This window comes from Mobula hypostoma, chromosome X1 (genome assembly GCF_963921235.1).
Source record: "Mobula hypostoma chromosome X1, sMobHyp1.1, whole genome shotgun sequence".
In the NCBI taxonomy this organism is placed as follows: domain Eukaryota; kingdom Metazoa; phylum Chordata; class Chondrichthyes; order Myliobatiformes; family Myliobatidae; genus Mobula; species Mobula hypostoma.
Window position 1 is genome coordinate 55,293,418 of NC_086128.1, and position 22,129 is coordinate 55,315,546.

The window sequence follows — 22,129 nt, forward strand, 5'->3', positions numbered from 1 at the left end:
CCACCTCCAGTTCCTTCACCTTGTCAATTGGTACCTGAAGTTGGTGCACTTCCTGCAGATATAGACATCAGAAAGTCCATTAGGTACCCTGAAATCTCACATCTCACAAGAAGAGCATTCTACTGTTTGAGCTACTGTCCTGCCTGCACTTGTTATACCTCTCAAACTTAAGTTCTATCCTGCACCTGTTCTCATCTAAGCCTGTTGATCCAAAGCCTGACCACTCCAACAATGGCCCAACACTTAAATCTCACTTCTTTTATTGGCCCTTGCTATGTTGCTATTAACACAAGCTGACTACTAACCCGACTATCTGAGATCCTCCAGCATTTTGTGTGTGTTGCTCCAGAGTTTTCTGATTTTATATCACTAGCATCTGCAGTATTTTGCTTTGACATCCCTCAGTTCTGTTACGGGTGAGGAATGTTGTATCATCTCCATTGGATCATCCTGTTAAGTCAGCCTTGCACTCCTTCCAGGACCAATATGCCATACCTAAGATGCACTGCCCAGAATTGCTCACAGTGCTTTGAGTGATTTCTCTAGTGTCTTCAATACAATCCAGCCACCTCTGAGTGAGAAGCTGCAAAGGACGGGCGTAGACAAATTCACTGTCTCCTGGATTACTAGCTACCTGACAGATAGACCCCAGTTTGTACGACTGCGTAGTTCTCTGTCTGAGGTGGTGGTGAGTGGCACTGGAGTGCCATGAGGGACTGTCCTGCCTCCATTTCTGTTCACACTGTACATCTCAGACTCTCAGTACAAATCTAGTCTTGTCACTTGCAGAAGTTCTCTGATGACTCTGTGGTGGCTGGGTGTATTGGGGATGGGCAAGAGTTGGAGTACAGAGGACTGGTGGACAAGTTTGTGGAGTGGTGAGAGAGGAATCATCTGCTTCTGAATGTGGCCAAAACCAGGGATATGGTGATTGATTTTAGGAGGAAGAGGACTGTGACGAGTCCTGTATACGTTCTGAGAGAAGAGGTTGCAGTGATGGAGGAGTACAAATACTTGGGTGTTCACCTCGACAACAGATTTGGCTGGAAAACCAACACCAAGGCTGCTTACAAGAAGGGGATAAGCAGACTTTATTTTCTAAGGAAGCTGAGATCCTTCAATGTGTGCAGCAGGATGTTGGAGATCTTTTACCAGTCTGTTGTAGCAAGTGCAATCCTCTTTGCGGCTTTATGTTGGGGGAACAGCACCAGTGATGCAAAAAGACTAACTAAACTCATCAAAAACGTTGGATCAGTTCTTGGCTACAACCTGGACTCTTTTGAGTTAGTGATGGAGAGGAGGTCACTAAACAAACTGTTACCCATGATGGACAATCTGACACATCCTCTCCTTAACCTACTGAATAAGCAGCAGAGCCCCTCCACCCCTTTCACAAAGACTCATTCAGCTCCACTGTCACAAAGATCGTTATACAGAACCTTTCTTAACAAATGTAATAGTTCATCTCTGTGCGACAGGAGAACACACATCATAGTACAATAGTCTCTGCTTTATTATTATTATTGCACATTGTTATTGTGTATATTATAATTCTGTACTTTATTATCAGTTAAGTCTGCACAGTGCTTAGTGTGCTTTTAAATGTTACTGCTGTAACAAAGGAATTTCCCACTTGGGATCAATAAAGCACTTATGTTTATTATTATTATTAGTAGTAGTAGTAGTAGTAGTAGTATAATACAGAGAATTGTAACTGAAGAGATTCAAACCCATGGCATTTGGATTGCTTCCAGCAATCATGAAGCTGTATTGTATTCCTATCTTTCAGGAAGATGACCATAATTATTATGTATCCAGAAGCTACGGGCCAAATGATTCTAGAACAAAGGAGCTGTGGGTTGACTTCACAAAGGTGGACAAGAATAAAGTGAAGGTGCACAATATTCTGTCAAACACACACCGACAAGCTTCGGTAAGATGTAGGGGTTTTTTTTCTCCTGACATTTTGATTAATTCCTTCTTGTGCTTTTAATCTTTTGTGTCCAACCCAGGCTGGCCACTGTAAAATACATTTGAATACTATGCCAACATCCATCAAAAAGTTTAAATTTCTCAAGGAACTAATAGAAAAATGAACAAGAACATCAGGGAAAGGTGCTGCATGCAGTGTCTTTCCAGTATTTTCTAAACATAAGAGATTTTGCAGATGCTAGGATTCTTGAGCAAAATGCTGAGGAAATCAGGTATGGAGGGGAAAGGTCGAAACCTGGAAAGGAAAGAGGCAGAAGCCAGAATAAGAAGGTGTGGGGGGGGAGGGGAAGGAGTACAAGCTGACAGGTGATAGGTGAGACAAGGTGAGGGGGCAGGTGGGTGTGTGGAGGAGGGATGATGGAGTAAAAAGCTGGCAGGTGACAGGTAAAAGGGCCGAATAACAAGGACAGGACAGTGGACAGTGGACCATGGGAGAAAGGGAAAGAAGAAGAGCACCAAAGGGAGGTGAGGAGCTGGTGAAAAGAAGAGAACAGGTGAGAAGGGAACCAAAATGGGAAATTGAAAAAGAGAGAAAGAAGGAGGGAGAAATTACCATAAATTGGAGAAATTGACATTCATGCTACCAGGTTGGAAGATACCATACAGAATATGAGGTGTGCTCCTCCAACTTGAGTATGGCCTCATCATGACAGAAAAGGAGGTCATGGACAGACATATCAGAATGGGAATGTGAAGTCAAATTGAAATGGGTATCCTATTCAGATAGGATGTCAATGCAGATGTCAAAGTCAACATTTACTGACCATGTGTAATTGGATTTATCTCTGTCATTTTACGGGGCCTTGAAGTGTTAAGCACATTGCTGTGGGCCTGGAGTTCTCCTACATAAGGAAAGGAAATTCCCTTCACTAACAAATAACACTCAATGGTCACTTTATTCAGACCACCTGTACACTTGCTCATTAATGCAAATATCTAATCAGCTAATCATGTAGCAGCAACTCAATGCATTAAAGCATGCAGACACGGTCAAGAGGTGCAGTTGTTGTTCTTATCAAATATCAGAATGAGGTAGAGATGTGATCTAAGTGACTTTGACCGTGGAATGATTATTGGTACCAGACAGGGTGTGTAGCAGCAAAGCTAATCCAAACTCAAAACTAAACAATTGTCGCTAGCCTGCAACCGTCAAGGGGTTGTTATACTTGCATGACACACCCTCAGCTCAATGAAATGATTGTTCCAAAAAGTTGAATCCTTTATTAGCTATCAGCAAACATACAATTAAGCATTATTGGGCATTATATCAGTGGTCAGCAAAAGATACGACCTCCACCAGTCCTAAGCCACAAACTGCCATGAGATAAGCAAGAATGCGTAACTTATTGCCATAGCTCATACCACACTTTGGCTAATGTGACTGGTTACCATAATAAACATAATAAACGCGTTACACAGAATACAAAGCAAATAGAAAACAGATACATGGCTCCTACATTTCAGCCCCCAATTATTATAATGTAATAATTACAACAACATGCTATAGGAGACATGAAATCTCAACATTTAAACAAATGCTCTCTTTTGTAAGCAGTCTATCCTGGATTGTGCTCTTCTCTTGCCAAACCAGGTTATCCCTCGTGAGTGCATTCAGGAAAATCTGTTTTGAATCATTGCTGCCAAAGCTCATTCATGCGCAAAACTGAAATCCTATTAACTGCTGAAGTCCTGCCGAAGGGTTTCAGCCTGAAACGTCGACTTTACTTTTTCCCATAGACGCTGTCTGGCCTGCTGAGCTCCTCCAGCATTTTGTGTTTGTCGCTCGGATTTCCAGAATCTGCAGATTTTCCCTTGTTTGTGAATCCTTTTATCTGTCAGCTCTATCTGAGTGTAGTCTCTTCCACCACCATAGTCTCCTTTCAATGGTCCATTAATAGTCCAAACCAGAATTTTTCTGATTGCATAGGGTCCATCATTAAAACTGTGAGTCACTTGCAATGGCTCCAATGCCATCGGCACATTCACCCCTCTCAGCAGCTCAATTTCTGAATCAATTTACTGCAACTAAACATGCTTCTGGTGAGACCATTCCTGAAGACTTTCTAATGAGGAATGATCCCTTTGTAGACAGACATACACTCCTATGTAAGGCAGTTAACAATAGTTTCACTGTGCAAGCCAGCCACTTTCAATCCTGAGACAATGTAGCTACTCACAAACTTCTCTTGATCCATGATGCATAAGAGAATGCGTGTTCTTTTTCCTGTAAGGTTGAGTTTGATCATGAGGCTTTCTGCGCAGAACACTGCTGTACTTCCTTGATTTAGGAAAGCATAACAGACTTGTTACTCTTCTTAAACTTCAGCTGAACTGGAATTATAGGAAGGTTACAATCATGATCACCAGCCCCTGTAAGACCATTAGGTACCATGATGGTACTTGCTGCTGTGCTTAATTTATTCATGGCTTGATTCAAACCTGCACTCTTTTCATCAGCTCCAGGCTCAGTTTCCCTTTCCACAGTAGTCACAGTGGTGACAAAGCTGCCTCCTTTAGCCTTAGACTGAACTTATGATCCAGTTTTGATCACACCTTTACTTAATGCTGCCGAAGTAGCATCGTATACTTTCCCAAACACTGAATGTGTTGCAATCTTCACTTGTCTTTCAATAAAATCAACAATGTATTGAAAATAACCTTACGGTTGTGTTGTGTCTATGCACAATGACATATCAATTCAATAAAAGCATGCATGTGGGAGATGGCTTTAACTGGTGTATTCACATTGCAATGAGAGAGAGAGAGAGAGAGAGAGAGAGAGACAGGACAATGCCCGTGTGTAGACAACACCAGATGCACAGACAACAGATCAATACGTAGTGCTGAGGTGGGGGTTCAATGCTCTAAAAGAAATAGATCCATACGTTACACCTCTTCCCCCTTTAGATTAATGCAATTTAAAACTGTATATGTACAAAACATTAAATTTTCCTTTCATAAACCCATAATTCAAATAAACATGCGTTCACAATAACAGTCCATGACTAACTTCACAGTTCTAAAGGTTCAGTCTTTTGGGTGGCACTCTGTTTCTTTCAGGATATGCCTCTGGAGTGGCATTGGGTTTGGTAGGTGCCTTGTCTAAGACAATGCTCTTGGTTTCCCATGTCACGTTGCTGTCAGTGCTATGATCATCACTGAGAAGTAAGTTCAGTGACTGTAATGTGTCCATCTTGTTGGATGTAATCGACTCAGGTGTGTTCTTTAGTTGAGCATCCAGTATATGGTCCATATGACAGTTCCATGCCTGATCTCCAACATCCACTGTCTACATCAGTGGTCCAGTTCCAGTTCTTGTAGCTATCCTACCAGGTGTCCACTTATCTTCTTGGTAATCATGTGCTAGGCCATCCTCCCCAATTAAGAAGCTCCTTGCTGCGTCACTTAGCAATTGGCTGAGCTGTTCATTCTGTACTTCCCTCCATAGATCTGGTTTCAGGAGGTCTATGCAAGGTCTCAGTTCCTGCTGATGAATAGCATTGCAGGTGTTTGATTTGTCATCACATGAACAAAGTTCCGATACATGAAAAGGAAGCTGTCCATCTTTTGCTGAAGAGAAATCTCCTCCTTGTCCATCACTTTAATGGATTTCTCAAAGGTTTGGATAAACCTTTCAGATAACCCATTTGTTGCTGGGTGATGAGGAGCTGACTTGAAATATCTGATGCCATTTTTCTTCATGAACAGTCGGAATTCTTCTGACGCGGATCGTGGTCCGTTGTCACTCATAATTTGTTCGGGTAAGCCATTTCTGGTGAAGGTAGTCCTCAGGGTGGAGACAGTCTTTGCTGAGGTGATTGACTTCATTGGTATAACCTCTGGCCACATCGCATGAGCATCCACAGCAATGGCCCAGCAAAGCCAATATGTACTCTTTGCCATGGTGTTGATGCCACTCCCACTGGTATAACGGTGCTTGTGGGGGTTTATTTTGAACTTTTTGGTATCCCAAACAGCTTTTGGCCAAGACTTCAATCTGTCTATCTATTCCCAGCCACCACACATAGCTTCGGGTGAGACTCTTCATCTTGACTGTACCCAGGTGTCCAACATGCAGATTATGTAACACTCTAGTACGCAGTTTAAAGGGAACCACAACACAAGATCCACACGACTGCATTCTTTGACCACCAACAGTTGGTCTTGTCTTGCTGAGATCTCTGAAAACATAGGGTTACCATGAGCTGGCTATCCTTGCATGGCGATTTCAGAGACTTTTGAAAATGTTGGGTCATTCCTTGTTTCCCTTTGTATTTCAGAATTTGTTCCCAGCAACTGGTCCACCAATGCTGTGTGGAACACCCCTGCTGGATCACAGAATGAAGACTTTTCTTCTTCAGTTGCCAAGTGGAAGACATGACAAACGGTCAGCATTGCTGTGTTGTTTGGTACCCTTGAACTCTCTGTCATAAGAGTGGGCTCCTGGGAACAGTGCCCAACATTGTAACTGGGTAGCAGTCATCACCGGAATTCCTTTCCTGGGATTGAAAATGGATGCAAGGGGCTGGTGCTCTGTCACCAGAATAAACTTCTGTCCGTAGAGGTAGTGGTGGAACTTCTTTATTCCCCATACTGGACTAAGGGCCTCTTAATCGATCTGTATATAGTTGTGTTCTACACTCATCAGTGATCTTGAAGCAAATCCAATCGGGCGTTCAGATCCATCTTTCACAGTGTGTAACAAAATGGCACCAATACCATAAGGGGACACACCACACGCCAGTCTGGTGGGCAGAGGTGGGTCCTAATGGGTGAGCAGCTGATCAGATGTTATTAGTCTCTTTGTTTCCTTGAATGCTCTTTCATATCTTTCTGACCATTCCCACTTCATTCTTGTTTGCAATATGGCATTCAATGGGTACAACACTGTAGCGATGTTTGGGAGAAACCGGAGGTGGTAGCTTACAAGGTCCAGTATGACCTGAGTTGTGACATTTTTTCTGGTTTGGGTGCCTGTAGCACTGCTTCCATCTTCTCTTGTGACTTATGTCAGCCATGCCTGTCAATGACATGTCCACAACATGAAATTTCATACTTGAAATGTCAGATTTTTCTCTCTTTGTGCGCACACAATACTCACTCAGCCTGGTAAGCACTTTCTGGAGGTGCTCCAGCATTCTTGCCAGTCACGATGATGTCATCAAGGTAACATTATGTTCCTGGGATATCTTGGAGCACTTGGCCCATTGCACTTTGCCAAGTCGCTGGAGCTGATGTCAAAGACAAGATGATTATACTGGAACAGTGTTGATTGTGAGGAACTTCCTGCTTGACTCCTCAATCACCATTTGCTGATAGGCTTGTGATAAGTCAATCTTTGAAAAACCTCTCCCTGCCTGACAAAGATGCAAAAATGTCTTCTTTGTGGCAGGGGATACTGCACAGTACGCAGCACTGGGTTGATGCTCACCTTGAAATCCTCACATAGGGAAACGGTTCCAGCCTTCCCTTTCTTAATCACCGGGACAATGGGCATGGCCCAATCACTCCACTCAACCTTGGTGAGAATTCCAGATGCCTCTAAGCTCTGCAGTTTCAGCTTCCACTTTAGGACATAGTGCATAAGGCACTGGACGCACTTTATGGAAGCTTGGCATTGCTGTTTCATCTAGTTCAATTCTGGCTTTCATGCCTTTGAGTTTACCAATTCCCTTCTCAACATCTCAATAGCATTAAGCAGCTGTGACAGTTTCTGGTTAGTGCTACCATTTGGGTTATAGTTGCCTGTTGATGTCACACTGAGAGCTTTGACTGAGTGCCAGTCTAGTTGGATTTTTCTCAACCATTCATGTCTGAAAAGTGCTGACCCTCCACTTTACAACACATAAAGCTCTAACTGTTGTATTTGGCCTCCATACGTCACAAATACTTTCAGTTTGCCTTTGGGACACTTTTTCACCTGTCTAAGTCTTTAGCATCACTGAGGTCTTCTCTAATGGCATCTTAAAAAAATAGGCTGTTGTAGTCAGCCTCTGGAATTATGGTCAAAGGTGACCCTGTATCCAGCTCCATTTTCAATTTTACACCGGACGTGTACATTGTGATCCAGATGATTTTGTGATCTGCTTCAGTTATTTTATGTAGTTCCAGGCATGACAGTTCACCTTTGTCAGATTCTGTGGTCTGATTCAGTTTTACATTCAGTAACTTTATGTATCTGCTTAGTTTTGTGTTTGATACTTTTCACTCGGTTGTGCTTTTTGTCTGTCTTGCACACTCTCTCTATGTGACCTTGCCTGTGGCACTTGCTGCAAACCTTTTCTTTGAACCAACGGTCATGCACATCATGAGAGGATTTGCCACATTGATAACATCTTTGGCTTTTTCCACCACTCAGGGACATTTTGTGCATTCCACACTCTAACTTGCTTTCCTGCAGTTCTGCTGCATCCTTTGCTGCAGTCTCTAACAATATTGCAATGGTCAATGTCCATTCTAAGGTTAGGTCTCTTTCAGATAGTAGTCTCTTTTGAGTGCTTTGACTATGCATGCCACATACAAGCCTGCCCCTTAATGCATCAGAAAGTCCATCTCTAAAGTCATAATACTGCGAAAGTTTGTGCAGTTGCAATGTATTCAGAAAGGCTTTCATCTTTTCAGTGGTTCCTTTTGTAGAATATAAATCACTCAGCTATTACAAGTGGTTAAGGGTGAACATCTTGCTTCACACATCAAAGTTGCTGGTGAACACAGCAGGACAGGCAGCATCTCTAGGAAGAGGTACAGTCGACGTTTCGGGCCGAGACCCTTCGTCAGGACTAACTGAAGGAAGAGCTAGTAAGAGATTTGAAAGTGGGAGAGGGAGGGGGAGATCCAAAATGATAGGAGAAGACAGGAGGGGGAGGGATGGAGCCAAGAGCTGGACAGGTGATTGGCAAAAGGAATATGAGAGGATCATGGGACAGGAGGCCCAGGGAGAAGGAAAAGGGGGAGGGGGGGAAAACCCAGAGGATGGGCAAGGGGTATAGTCAGAGGGACAGAGGGAGAAAAAGGAGAGAAAGAGAATGAATGAATGTGTGTATATAAATAAATAACGGATGGGGTACGAGGGGGAGGTGGAGCATTAGCGGAAGTTTGAGAAGTCAATGTTCATGCCATCAGGTTGGAGGCTACCCAGACGGAATATAAGGTGTTATTCCTCCAACCTGAGTGTGGCTTCATCTTTACAGTAGAGAAGGCTGTGGATAGACATGTCAGAATGGGAATGGGACGTGGAGTTAAAATGTGTGGCCACTGGGAGATCCTGCTTTCTCTGGCAGACAGAACGTAGGTGTTCAGTAAAACGATCTCCCAATCTGCGTCAGGTCTCGTCAATATATAGAAGGCCACATCGGGAGCACTGGACGCAGTATATCACCCCAGCCGACTCACAGGTGAAGTGTCACCTCACCTGAAAGGACTGTCTGGGGCCCTGAATGGTGGTAAGGGAGGAAGGGTAAGGGCATGTGTAGCACTTGTTCACAAGGATAAGTGCCAGGAGGGAGATCAATGGGCAGGGATGGGGGGGACGAATGGACAAGGGAGTCGCGTAGGGAGCGATCCCTACGGAAAGCGGGGGGGGAGGGAAAGATGTGCTTAGTGGTGGGATCCCGTTGGAGGTGGCGGAAGTTACGGAGAATAATATGTTGGACCCGGAGGCTGGTGTGCTGGTAGGTGAGGACCAGGGGAACCCTATTCCTAGTGGGGTGGCAGGAGGATGGAGTGAGAGTAGATGTGCGTGAAATGGGGGAGATGCGTTTGAGAGCAGAGTTGATGGTGGAGGAAGGGAAGCCCCTTTCTTTAAAAAAGGTGGACATGTCCCTTGTCCTGGAATGAAAAGCCTCATCCTGAGAGCAGATGCGGCGGAGACGGAGGAATTGCGAGAAGGGGATGGCATTTTTGCAAGAGACAGGGTGAGAAGTCCAGATAGCTGTGAGAATCAGTAGGCTTATAGTAGACATCAGCAGATAAGCTGTCTCCAGAGATAGAGACAGAAAGATCTAGAAAGGTGATATGTGGTTAATACACTCAATTTCATTTCTAAAAGGGTTTATCTAACGAATTTAATATTAAACACACAGCGCATATTTTCCTTGCATGAATACAGGTATAGTGATAAGTCAATTATCAGGGGAGGAGAGGGGAGCTTGAAGTAAGTGTTGAATGAACTTCCAGTAGAAGTGGTAGAGGCAGGTTCGATATTACCATTTAAAGAAAAATTGGATAGGTATATGGACAGGAAAGGAATGGAGGGTTATGGGCTGAGTGCAGGTCGGTGGGACTAGGTGAGAGTAGCGTTCGGCACGGACTAGAAGGGCAGAGATGGCCTGTTTCTGTGCTGTAATTGTTATATGGTTATATAAGTCAATAGCATCATAACATTTTAAGTAATGTTTGGATATTAAACACACAGCACATATCTTCCCCGTATGAACATATAAAATCATTGCAACACACCAATATCGCTGAATCAGTGGGAGCCCTGGGCTTGTTTCCCTGCAAAAAGTCGGTCCCATCAAGGGATGATGGGAGACAGCGATACTCGAAGGGGGTTCCTTATGTCCAGTCTATTCCGCAATTTAGTTTTCGTTGCATTCATTGCAGAGATATGTTGGAAATGGAAGCAACGTTTCCAGTGCGTTCGTGGCTATCTCAGGATATTTAGCCTTGACTTTGATCCAGAATGCCGGCAGATCCTCCAGCGTGCTGTGAGTGGTGCTTTGATCGCAGCATCTGCAGATTATTTTGTGTTTGTGATGCCAGCAGAGAAGTTATGTCAGACATACTTTTCAGTCCGCCGTCATTTGCAAGCTCGAGAAGTTGATCTCCTTCCCAAGCTGACATGGATGACGCGTGCATAATAACCTCGCGTGCGTTCAAGTTCAACAGTGGGCGTGACAGGGAATGAGGAAAGGTGCAGCTGACTCATATCGCCAAATCATATCATTTCCTCGCGGCCCGGTAGCACATGCTTTGTGGTTGGGGACCGCTGCTGTAGAGGGATGTGTTTGGATTCCAGTGGTTTCTGTGAGTTCAGAGCTGATGGCAGTGCTGGTCTTCCGATTTAGAAGGGATGTCAGTTTGATATATCTCCCATCTGTTGAACTCAGTTTCTGTGGCCGACCACTGCATTTTTGATCCTCAACCTTGCCCATTTCTTTGTGCTTCTTCGGAAGAGCTTTGACAGCACATCATGAAACTCCTGTCTGCTGTGAAATTTCTGCTTGGGGAAGACCTTGCTGATGCAGGATGACCACCTTTTGTCTTGTTGCTATATTATGCTCAATCTTGCCATGGTGTAAAAATTCATGATTTGAAGGTTAAACATCTGCCACACCCTCACCTTTTAGTTTAGTTGTCCTTCACCCAGCTTGATTCCTTTTACACCCATTTCTGTTTCAGTTAATCAGTTTAATTCATTTAACGCATTATGTCATTGATCATTAGCATCCTGTTTGTTATCTTTGTTTAATCCTGCACTGGGCTGTATACCTACAAAATAAATAAGTTTTCATTTGAAAAGTGGTCTATTACTTAATATGCTACTTTCTTTAACGAAATACGGAAAATTCTTTGTAACATTAAAATTCTGGGAAAATGAATGTTTGGAAATCTAAAACTTGCTCATTTCTACTGACACACTAATGCAGAAGACAAAAAATAAACATCTTAAACTAAATTTACATAAAAATATAGCGTGCCTAAGACTTTTGCAAAGTTCTAAATATCACACACACACACACACACACACACACACACACACACACACACACACACACACACACACACACACATATATATATAGTAAAAGAAAGCAAAGATAATGAGGTAGTGTTCATGGGTTCATTGGCCATTCAGAAATCTGATGGTGGAGGGGAAGAAGCTGTTCCTAAAACACTGAGTATGTCTTCAGACTCCTGGACTTCCTCCCTGTTGGTATCATTGGGTATCATTACGTCCTGGCTGGTGGGGTTCTTAATGCTGATGCTAGCATCTGGAACAAAAGACAATCAGCAGGTCAGGCAGCATCTGTGGAGGCAAAAAAATGGTCAATATTCCAGGTCAAAACCTTGGAATAGGAGTACCTGAGGCCTCATCACATGTTACAAGCCTGGTTGTTTCTCTGCCATCACTCTCCATTGAAGAGCCAGCTTTCAGCCCATTGAGATGGTGCCTTTTAAGGCATTGTACTCAGTTCAACACTGTGCACGACCTCTTGGTTTATTTTTCTGGTGTTCCACACTCTAGTCATTTTACTCTTTTCCACAGAGATTGATTCTGTCCTTCGATTTCCCTTTCTATGGCCATTATCTGCGTCAGATCACCATAGCAACTGGAGGTAAGTGGCTTGTGTTTTCAGAAAAAGAAATATGTTTGTCACAATTGAGTTCATTTTGAGGAGACAGAATATCTCTCTCAGTTACATTGTAGAACTTAAGTTTAATCTCTCCAAGTAATAGCTGCATTTCTGAACATTGTAAACATAGGGTATATTTTGCTTCAGAAATGGGAGCAAGTGTCACTCTGGTCTAATACACTGTTACCAGCTCCAGTTTTCTTTATATCCAGAGCCTTGATCACATGTTCTCCTCTTTTCTACTCTCCCTCTCTCCTAACACTTTACAACTAACAAACTGAAATAAATAAAAATAAAACTTCTTGGTCCAGAATGTGTGATCAAGGCAAACAGTGGTAAAGAAAGCACCACAAATAACTAGTCATCTTTTTGGCAATAACTCCCCCTTTTTCCAAGCCTGCTTGTGTTAGCTGTCAATTCAGTAAGATTCCTGGGCCTCAAAGTAATACATCACAGTCACACAAGAGATTCTGTATATGCTGGAAATCCAGAGAAACACACACAAAATGGTGAAGGAACTCAGCAGGTCAGGCAGCATTGTGCTTGATGAAGGGTCTCAACTTGAAATATCCTCTGTTTATACCTTTCCATAGATGCTGCCTGACCTGCTGAGTTCCTCCAGCATTTTGTGTGTGTTACTAATAAATCGCATTAAGGATTTTCCACAGCCATTCAGGAAGCAAAATGTAGAATCCTTAATCTTTTTCCCATCGTAGGAGTATCAAGAACAAGGGTGCATAGATTTAAGGTGAGAGGAAAGGATTTTAAAGGAGATTTGAGGGGTAAGTTTCTCACATATATATGGAACAAACTACTAAAGGAGCTGCTGGAATCGAATCAGCATCGGAATCAGGTCTATTATCATATGTCATGAAATTTTGTGGCAGCACAGTGCAAAGGTATAAAAATTACTGTAGAATTACAAAGAAAAATTAAGTAAGGCAATAGAGAAATAGCACGGCATTGTTCATGGTATCATGGACAGTTCAGAAATCTAATGGTAGGGGGAATAAAGCTGTTCCTAAAGCATAGTACGGTAGCACAGTGGTTTATAGTACAGGTGTCCTGGGTTCAATTCCTGCCGCCACTTGTAAAGATTTGTACTTTCTCCCTGTAACTGTGTGGGTTTCCTCTGGGTGCTCCGGTTTCCTCCCACAGTCCAAAGAGATATTGGATAGTAGGTGAACTGGTCATTGTAAATTGTCCTGTGATTAGGCTAGGGTTAAATTGAGGGTTGCTGGGTGACATGACTCAAGGGCCAGAAAGGTCATGCTGTATCTAAATAAATAAATAAACGTAAGAAATACGAGAAACCCAGAGGAAGACATACAAAAACACTAGAAGAACTCAGCAGGTCAGGCAGTCTGAATGCAGAGGATTAAAATAATTCCTCTCCATAGATGCTGCATAGCCTGGTCAGATTCAACAGCATTCTGTGTTTTGCTCTTAAAACATTGAGCATGGGTCTTTAAGCTCCTGTACCTCCTCTTCGATGATAGCAATGTAAAGAGGGCATATAGAAAATAGTCCACACTTTTATTTCTTCTACCAAAGTGTATGACCATACATTTCCCAACACTGTACTCCATCTGCCACTTCTTTGCCCAGTCTCCCAATCTAAGTCCTTCTGTAGACTTACTGGTTCTTCAAAACTACCTGCCCCTCCACTTATCTTCGTGTTGTCCGCACACTAGGCCACAAAGCCATCAATTCTGTCATCCAAATATTTGACGTATAGTGTATAAAGGAATGGTCCCAACACAGAGCCCCTGTGGAACACCACTAGTCACCGGCAGCTAACCAGAATCCCTTTATTCCCACTCTTTGCTTCCTGCTAATCAACCAATGGTAGAATCCATGGTAGAATATTTCCAATAATACCATGGGCTTTTAATTTGTTAAGCAGTCTCATGTGTGGCACGTTGTCAAATGCCTTTTGAAAATCCAAGTACACAACATCCACTAATGCTCATTTGTCTATCTTGCTTGTTATTTATTCCAAGAATTCCAACAGATTTGCCAGGCAAGATATTCCCTTAAGGAAACCACGCTGACTTCGGCCTATTTTATCATGTGCCTCCAAATACCCCAAAACTACATTCTTAACAATCAACTCCAACATCTTCCCAAACACTGAAATCAGACCAACTTGCCTATAATTTCCTTTCTTCTGCCTCTGTCCCTTCTTGAAGTGTGGAGTGACATTTGCAATTTTCCAGTCCTCTGGAACCAGGCCAGAATCAAGTGATTCTTGACGGGTCATTACTAATGCATCCACAATCTCTTCAGCCACCTCTTTCAGAACCCTGGGTGGGGTGTACACCATCTGATCCAGTGGACTTATCTACCTTCTGACCTTTCAGTTTCCCAAGAACCTTCTCCCCAGAAATGGCAACCACACATTTCTGCCTCCTGGCACTCTCAAACCTCCAGCATACTGCTAGTGTCTTCCACAGTAAAGACTAATGCAAAATACTTATTCAGTTCATATGCCATTTCCTCATCCCACATTACTATCTCTCCAGCATCATTTTCCAGGAGTCCAATATCTACTCTCATCTCTCTTTTGCACGTTATATATCTGAAGATCGTTTGGCTAGTTTAATATTATTGGCTAGTTTACCTTCGTATTCCATCTTTTCCTCCTTTATGATTTTTAGTTGCCTTCCATTGTTTTTTAAAAGCTTCCCAATCCTTTAACTTCCCATTATTTTTTTCTCAATTATATGTCCTCTCTTTGGCATTAAAATGTTGGCTTTGACTTCTCCTGTCAGACACAGTTACATCATCCTGCCTTTAGAGTACTTGTTCTTCTTTGGGATATATCTATCCTGTGCCTTCCGAATTGCTCCCAGAAACTTCAACTATTGTTGCTCTGCCATCATCGCTGCTAGTGTTCCCTTCCAATCAATTTTAGCCAACTCCTCTCTCATGCCTCTGTAATTCTCTTTACTCCACTGTAATACTGATACATCTGGCTTTAATTTCACCTTGTCAAGTGCAGGGTGAATTCTATCATATTAGGATCACTGGTACCTAAGGGTTCCTTTACTTTAAGTTTTCTAATCAATTCCAGTTCATTGCACAACACCCAATCCACAACAGCTGATCCTCTAGTGGGCTCAACTATGAGCTGCTCTAAAAATCCATCTTATAGGCATTCTACGTACTCCCTCTCTAGGGATGCAGCTCCAACCTGATTTTCTGTATCTACCTGCATATTGAAATCCCCCATGACTATCATAACGTTGCCCTTTTAACATGCATTTTGAATTGAATTGAATTGAATTGAATTGACTTGATTCTATTTCTTACATCCTTCACATACATGAGGAGTAAAAGTCTTTATGTTACATCTCCATCTGAATGGGCGAAGTGCAATTTATAGTATTTGCAGTAAATAGTATGTACAACGGGACAGTCAATATAACACAGAAATACAATTGTATCAGCGTGAATTAATCAGTCTGATAGCCTGGTCGAAGAAGCTGTCCCGGAGTTTGTTGGTCCTGGCCTTTATTGCTGCGGTATCGTTTCCCAGATGGTAGCAGCTGGAACAGTTTGTGGTTGGGTTGACTCAGGTCCCCAATGATCCTTAGGGTTCTTTTTACACACCTATCTTTATAAGTGTCCTGAATTTCACATCTACAGATGCACTGGGCTGTCCGCACTACTCTCTGCAGAGTCCTGCAATTGAGGGAATTACAGTTCCCATACCAGTGATATAGCCAGTCAGGATGCTCTCAATTGTACCCCTATAGAAAGTCCTTAGGGTATGGGGACTCATGCCAAACTTCTTCAACCGTCTGAGTGAAAGAGGCGCTGTTGTGCTTTTTTCACCACACAGCCGTTATGTACAGACCACATGAGATCCTCAGTGATGTGTATGCTGAGGAAATCAAAGCTGTTTACCCTCTCAACCCCAGATCCATTGATGTCAATTGGGGTTAGCCTGTCTCCATTCCTCCTGTAGTCCACAACCAGCTCCTTTGTTTTTGCGATGTTGAGGGAGAGGTTGTTCTCTTGACACCACTGTGTCAGGGTGGTTACCTGCCCCCTAAAGCCTAGGGGTGACTACTTCCCTGTAGCTCCTATCTATCAATTCCTTAGTCTCCCATATGAGCTGAAGGTCATCGAGCTGCTGCCCCAGTTCCTTAGTGTGTTACCCGAGGAGCTGCAGCTCAGTGGACCTGGTGCAAATGTAGTTATCCGGGAGGCCAGAGGTCTCCCAGAATTCCCATATCTTACACGCAGAACAAAACTTAGCCCTTGGAGCCACTCTCACTGCACTAACTATGCCCTAACAGATGAGGAATGAAGAATAAAGAAGAAAAAGAAAATTACCAGATACTTACCTAGCCCAAGCCTGATGAGCCAAAGACACTCCAACATTCACATTCACACAATGGCTGCTCCGCTTGCCCCTGCCTTATTTTTATTTGCCCTTTCCAATATATCCTGTTCACAGATTGGGCGCAGTCCAACTCCAAAAACTGCTGCAAAGCGTTGCTTTTTATAATTTTCAGCTGCGAACATAAGTGAAATTGCCGTATCTTCTCGTGCTCCCGCTCACAAATTGGCTGCAGTCCACCTTCAAAAAATGTTGCAAAGCGCTGCCTATTTTAATCTTCAGCCGCGAACCTAAGTGAAATTGCCGGTCCTTCTCGTGCTTCTGCTTATTGACTGGGCGCAACTGCCGCGAAGCGCTGCCTATTTTAATCTTCAGCCGCAAACCTAAGTGAAATCATTGCATCTTCTTGTGCTCCCGCTCACTGATTGGGCGCAGTCCACTCTCTTTTACTCTTTATTACTCAAAAAGTGGAATTCGGACCGCTGGTAAATGACACTGAGGTAATGGGAGACAAAGAAATGACAGGTGAAATTAATAAGCATTTTGTGTCGCTCTTCACTGTGAAAGACACCTGCTAGAAATATGAGAGTGTTAATGGGCAGAAGTGAGTGTAGTTGCTATTAATAAGAAGGTCTGAAAGTAGGTAAGTCACCTCAACCAGAGGACTACACACCAGAGTTCTGAAGGAGGTAGCTGAAGCGATTGCAGAGGCATTAGTATTGAGGTGTGTGGGACAGGTGGCAGAGAAGGAGTGCTGGGGTTGATGCAGCTGCAGACACACCCAGCCCTGAGATACCAGGCTAGGTCACTCGATTCCAAACAATCGGTTTATTGTTCATTACAGAATGTCTCTCTGGTGCTTCCCGCTCTCTCCCCTCTCCCTTCTCCCTTAATCAACCCACTCCCTAGCCCCTTCCCACTCTCAGTCCACAATAGAGACCCATGTCAGAATCAGATTTATCATCACTCACATATGTCATGAAATCTGTTATTTTTGCAGCAGCAGTACTGTGCAAAAGTCTTAAGTATCCAACCAAGGCAGCATGCTGTGTCCTTGAGCAAGACACTTAACTACACAATGCTCTGTGACGACACCGGTGCCAAGCTGTATCGGCCCTTGCCCTTCCCTTGGACAACATCAGTGGCGTGGAGAGGGGAGACTTGCAGCATGGGCAACAGCCAATGTTCCATACAACCTTGCAACCTTGCCCAGGTCCGCGCCCTGGAGAGTGAAGACTTTCCAGGTGCAGATCCATGGTCTCGCAAGACTAACGGATGCCTTTACTATATATATATATATATATATATACACACACACACTGGATTTTCAAAAAGGTCTTTGACAAGATGCCTCACATGACACTGCTTAACAGGATAAGAATCCATGAATCCATGGTATTGCAGGAAAGATTCTGGCATGGATAGAAGATTAGCTGCCTGGCAAGAGGCAAAGAGTGGGAATAAGTGGGGCCTTTTTCTGGTTGGCTGCCAATGACTAATGGTGTTCCAAAGGCATTGGTTTTGGGACCGCTTCTTTTCACATTATGTGTTAACGATTTGGATGGCTTTGTGGCCAAGTTTGCAGACAAGGTAGGTGGAGGGCAGGTAGACTTGAGGAAACAGAGAGTCTCCTGATTGAGAGAATGGGCAAAGAAGTGGCAGGTGGAATACAGTGTCAGGAAGTGTATGGTCATGCACTTTGGTAGAAAAAATAAAAGCATAAACCATTTTCTAAACAGGGAGAGAATACAAAATTCAGAGGTGCAAAGGGAACTTGGAATCGTTGTGCAGGATTCCCTAAAGGTTAACTTGCAGATTGAGTAAGTGGTAAGGAAGGCAAATGTAATATTAGCATTCATTTTGAGAAGACTAGAATACAAGAACAAGGATGGCTATGGGGAAAATGCAGGAGAATGGGGTGGAGAGGGATAATAAATCAGCCACGATGGAATGGTGGAGCAAACTCAAGGGGTTAAATGGTCTAATTCTGCTCCTATGTCTTATGGTCTTATGTGATGCAGAGGATTTATCAGGCATGCATCAGACTGCACTTGGAGTATTGTGAGCAGTTTTGGGCCCCTTGTCTAAGAAAAGACGTGCTGCCATTGGAGAGGGCCCAGAGGAGGTTCACAAGAATTATTCTAGGAATGAAAGGGCGTGTTTGATGGCTCTGGGCCTGTACTAGCTGGAGTTTAGAAAATTGGAGGGGGCAGTGTCATTGAAATTTATTGAATACTGAAAGGCCCAGATAGAGAGGATGAGGAAAGGATGTTTCCAATAGTGGGTGAGTTTAAGACCAGAGGGCGCAGCCTCTGAGTAGATGGATGTCCATTTAGAACAGGGATGAGGAAGAATTTCTTTGGCCTGAGGGTGGTTAATTGGTGGAAGTCATTACCACAGATGGCTGTGAAGGCCTAGTCATTGGGTAAATTTAAATCAGAGGTTGTTAGGTTTTTGATTAGTTATGGGGGGGAAGACAGGAGAATGGAGTTGAGAGGGATTATTTATGAGTCATGATAGAATGGTGGAGCAGACTAGGTATGCCGAATGGCCTAATTCTGCTCTATATCTTTTGGTTTTATTGTCTTATTGCCTACTTGAACAGCATTTTCTCTGTAGATGTTACACTTTATCCTGTATTTTTTTTTTGTTTTACTTTGTGCTACCTCAATGCATTTGTGTATTGATTGGATCTGTATGCAAGATATTGTATCTTCGTACATGTGACAATAATATAACAATTTCCAATTTCAATAAAAACACAGGCCAGCCTCAAGCTTAAGTAACTAAATTCACCAAAGACTTGAATTGTTTTAACGTATCGAATTTTCTAAGCTCCAGCAATTATAGGCTCAAAGAATGCTCGTCATACCTTAACCTTTTCATTCCTGGAACCATTCTTGTGAGCCTTCTCTGGACCCTCTCCAATGCCAGCACATCCTTTCTTAGATAAGGGGCTATTACAGCTCAGACATTGGAGTTTGAAGTTCGGAGTTCAGAGTTCAATTCTGGTGCCCTTTGTAAGAAAGTTTGTACGTTCTTCCCATGTGCACGTGGGTTTCCCCTGGGTGCTCTGGTTTCCTCCCACAGTCCAAAGACGTACTGGTAAGTAGGTTAATTGCTGATTGTAAATTGTCTTATGAGTAGGCTACGGTTAAATCAGTGGGTTGCTGGGCAGCGTGGCTCGGTGGACAATAAGGCCTGTTCCACGCTGTATCTCTAAATGAATAAAACTGCTCACCATATTCCAAGTGCAGTTTGATCAATGTCTTATAAAGCCTCAGCTTTATATTTACTGAGAGCATGAGTTATAGAATCCTTGAAAGTGATACTAACTGATATCAGAAGGATAGTGAAAAGAATTTTGTCCAGAAATGATTCTGCTGGTTCGAAACCATCGTGCATCATTGGAGTTAAAATTCAGATCAGCGTGATCTAATTGAATAGCAGAGCAAGCTCATGGGTCTGCATTTGTCGCTGCAATCCTCCTTATTGAGCCAAAGATGTTCCATTAATTTTTACATCTGGGTTCGTATGAAAACATAAAGCTCATGAAATGAGTTTTGATTGCAGGATGTCAAGTAAATATAGATGGTTCTGGTCAAGTGTACAGGGTGTATGTAGAATGCACCAACGCATGTCAGTAGGCTGTGCTGATGTTATGACATAATTATTAAAGACAGTAGGAAGCGGAACGTGCGGAACCAAAGGAAATGGGGGAGATCTTAAATAGGTTTTTTGCGTCTGTATTTACTAAGGAAGCTGGCATGAAGTCTATGGAATTAAGGGAAACAAGTACTGAGACCATGGAAACTGTACAGATTGACAAGGAGGAGGTCCTTGCTGTCTTGAGGAAAATTAAAGTGGATAAATCCCTGGGACCTGACAGGGTATTCCCTCGGACCTTGAAGGAGACTAGTGTTGAAATTGCAGGGGCCTTGGCAGAAATATTTAAAATGTCGCTGTCTACAGGTGAGGTGCCAGAGGATTGGAGAGTGGCTCATGTTGTTCCGTTGTTTAAAAAAGGATCGAAAAGTAATCCGGGAAATTATAGGCCGGTAAGTTTAACGTCGGTAGTAGGTAAGTTATTGGAGGGAGTACTAAGAGACAGAATCTACAAACATTTGGTTAGACAGGGACTTATTAGGGAGAGTCAACATGGCTTTGTGCATAGTAGGTCATGTTTGACCAATCTGTTGGTGTTTTTCGAGGAGGTTACCAGAAAAGTGGATGAAGGGAAGGCAGTGGATATTGTCTACATGGACTTCAGTAAGGCCTTTGACAAGGTCCCGCATGGGAGGTTAGTTAGGAAAATTCAATCGCTAGGTATACATGGAGAGGTGGTAACTTGGATTAGACATTGGCTCAATGGAAGAAACCAAAGAGTGGTAGTAGAGAACTGCTTCTCCGAGTGGAGGCCTGTGACTAGTGGTGTGCCACAGGGATCAGTGCTGGGTCCATTGTTATTTGTCATCTATATCAGTGATCTGGATGATAATGTGGTAAATTGGATCAGCAAATTTGCTGATGATACAAAGATTGGAGGTGTAGTAGACAGTGAGGAAGGTTTTCAGAGCCTGCAGAGGGACTTGGACCAGCTGGAAAAATGGGCTGAAAAATGGCAGATGGTGTTTAATACAGACAAGTGTGAGGTATTGCACGTTGGAAGGACAAACCAAGGTAGAACATGCAGGGTTAATGGTAAGGCACTGAGGAGTGCAGTAGAACAGAGGGATCTGGGAATACAGATACAAAATTCCCTAAAAGTGGCGTCACAGGTAGATAGGGTTGTAAAGAGAGCTTTTGGTACATTGGCCTTTATTAATCAAAGTATTGAGTATAAGAGCTGAAATGTTATGATGAGGTTGTATAAGGCATTGGTGAGGCCGAATCTGGAGTATTGTGTTCAGTTTTGGTCACCAAATTACAGGAAGGATATAAATAAGGTCGAAAGAGTGCGGAGAAGGTTTACAAGGATGTTGCCGGGACTTGAGAAACTCAGTTACAGAGAAAGGTTGAATAGGTTAGGACTTTATTCCCTGGAGCGTAGAAGAATGAGGGGAGATTTGATAGAGGTATATAAAATTATGATGGATATAGATAGAGTGAATGCAAGCAGGCTTTTTCCACTGAGGCAAGGGGAGAAAAAAACCAGAGGACATGGGTTAAGGGTGAGGGGGGAAAGTTTAAAGGGAACATTGGGGGGGGCTTCTTCACACAGAGAGTGGTGGGAGTATGGAATGAGCTGCCAGATGAGGTGGTAAATGCGGGTTATTTTTAACATTTAAGAATAAATTGGACAGATACATGGATGGGAGGTGTATGGAGGGATATGGTCAGGTCAGTGGGACTAGGCAGAAAATGGTTCGGCACAGCCAAGAAGGGCCAAAAGGCCTGTTTCTGTGCTGTAGTTTTTCTACGGTTTCTGT

General features: G+C 43.1%; 1 protein-coding gene across 1 annotated transcript in view; it reads left to right on the forward strand.

Annotated features, from left to right (window-relative positions):
- LOC134340289 (plexin domain-containing protein 1-like) overlaps positions 1 to 22,129 on the forward strand; it is a 536,023-nt gene that overhangs the window by 228,824 nt on the left and 285,070 nt on the right. Inside the window, exons 3-4 of the mRNA XM_063037340.1 lie at positions 1,790 to 1,933; positions 12,262 to 12,331. Of these exons, the coding sequence (XP_062893410.1) occupies positions 1,790 to 1,933; positions 12,262 to 12,331 (214 nt within the window). The remainder of the gene's footprint in view (positions 1 to 1,789; positions 1,934 to 12,261; positions 12,332 to 22,129) is intronic.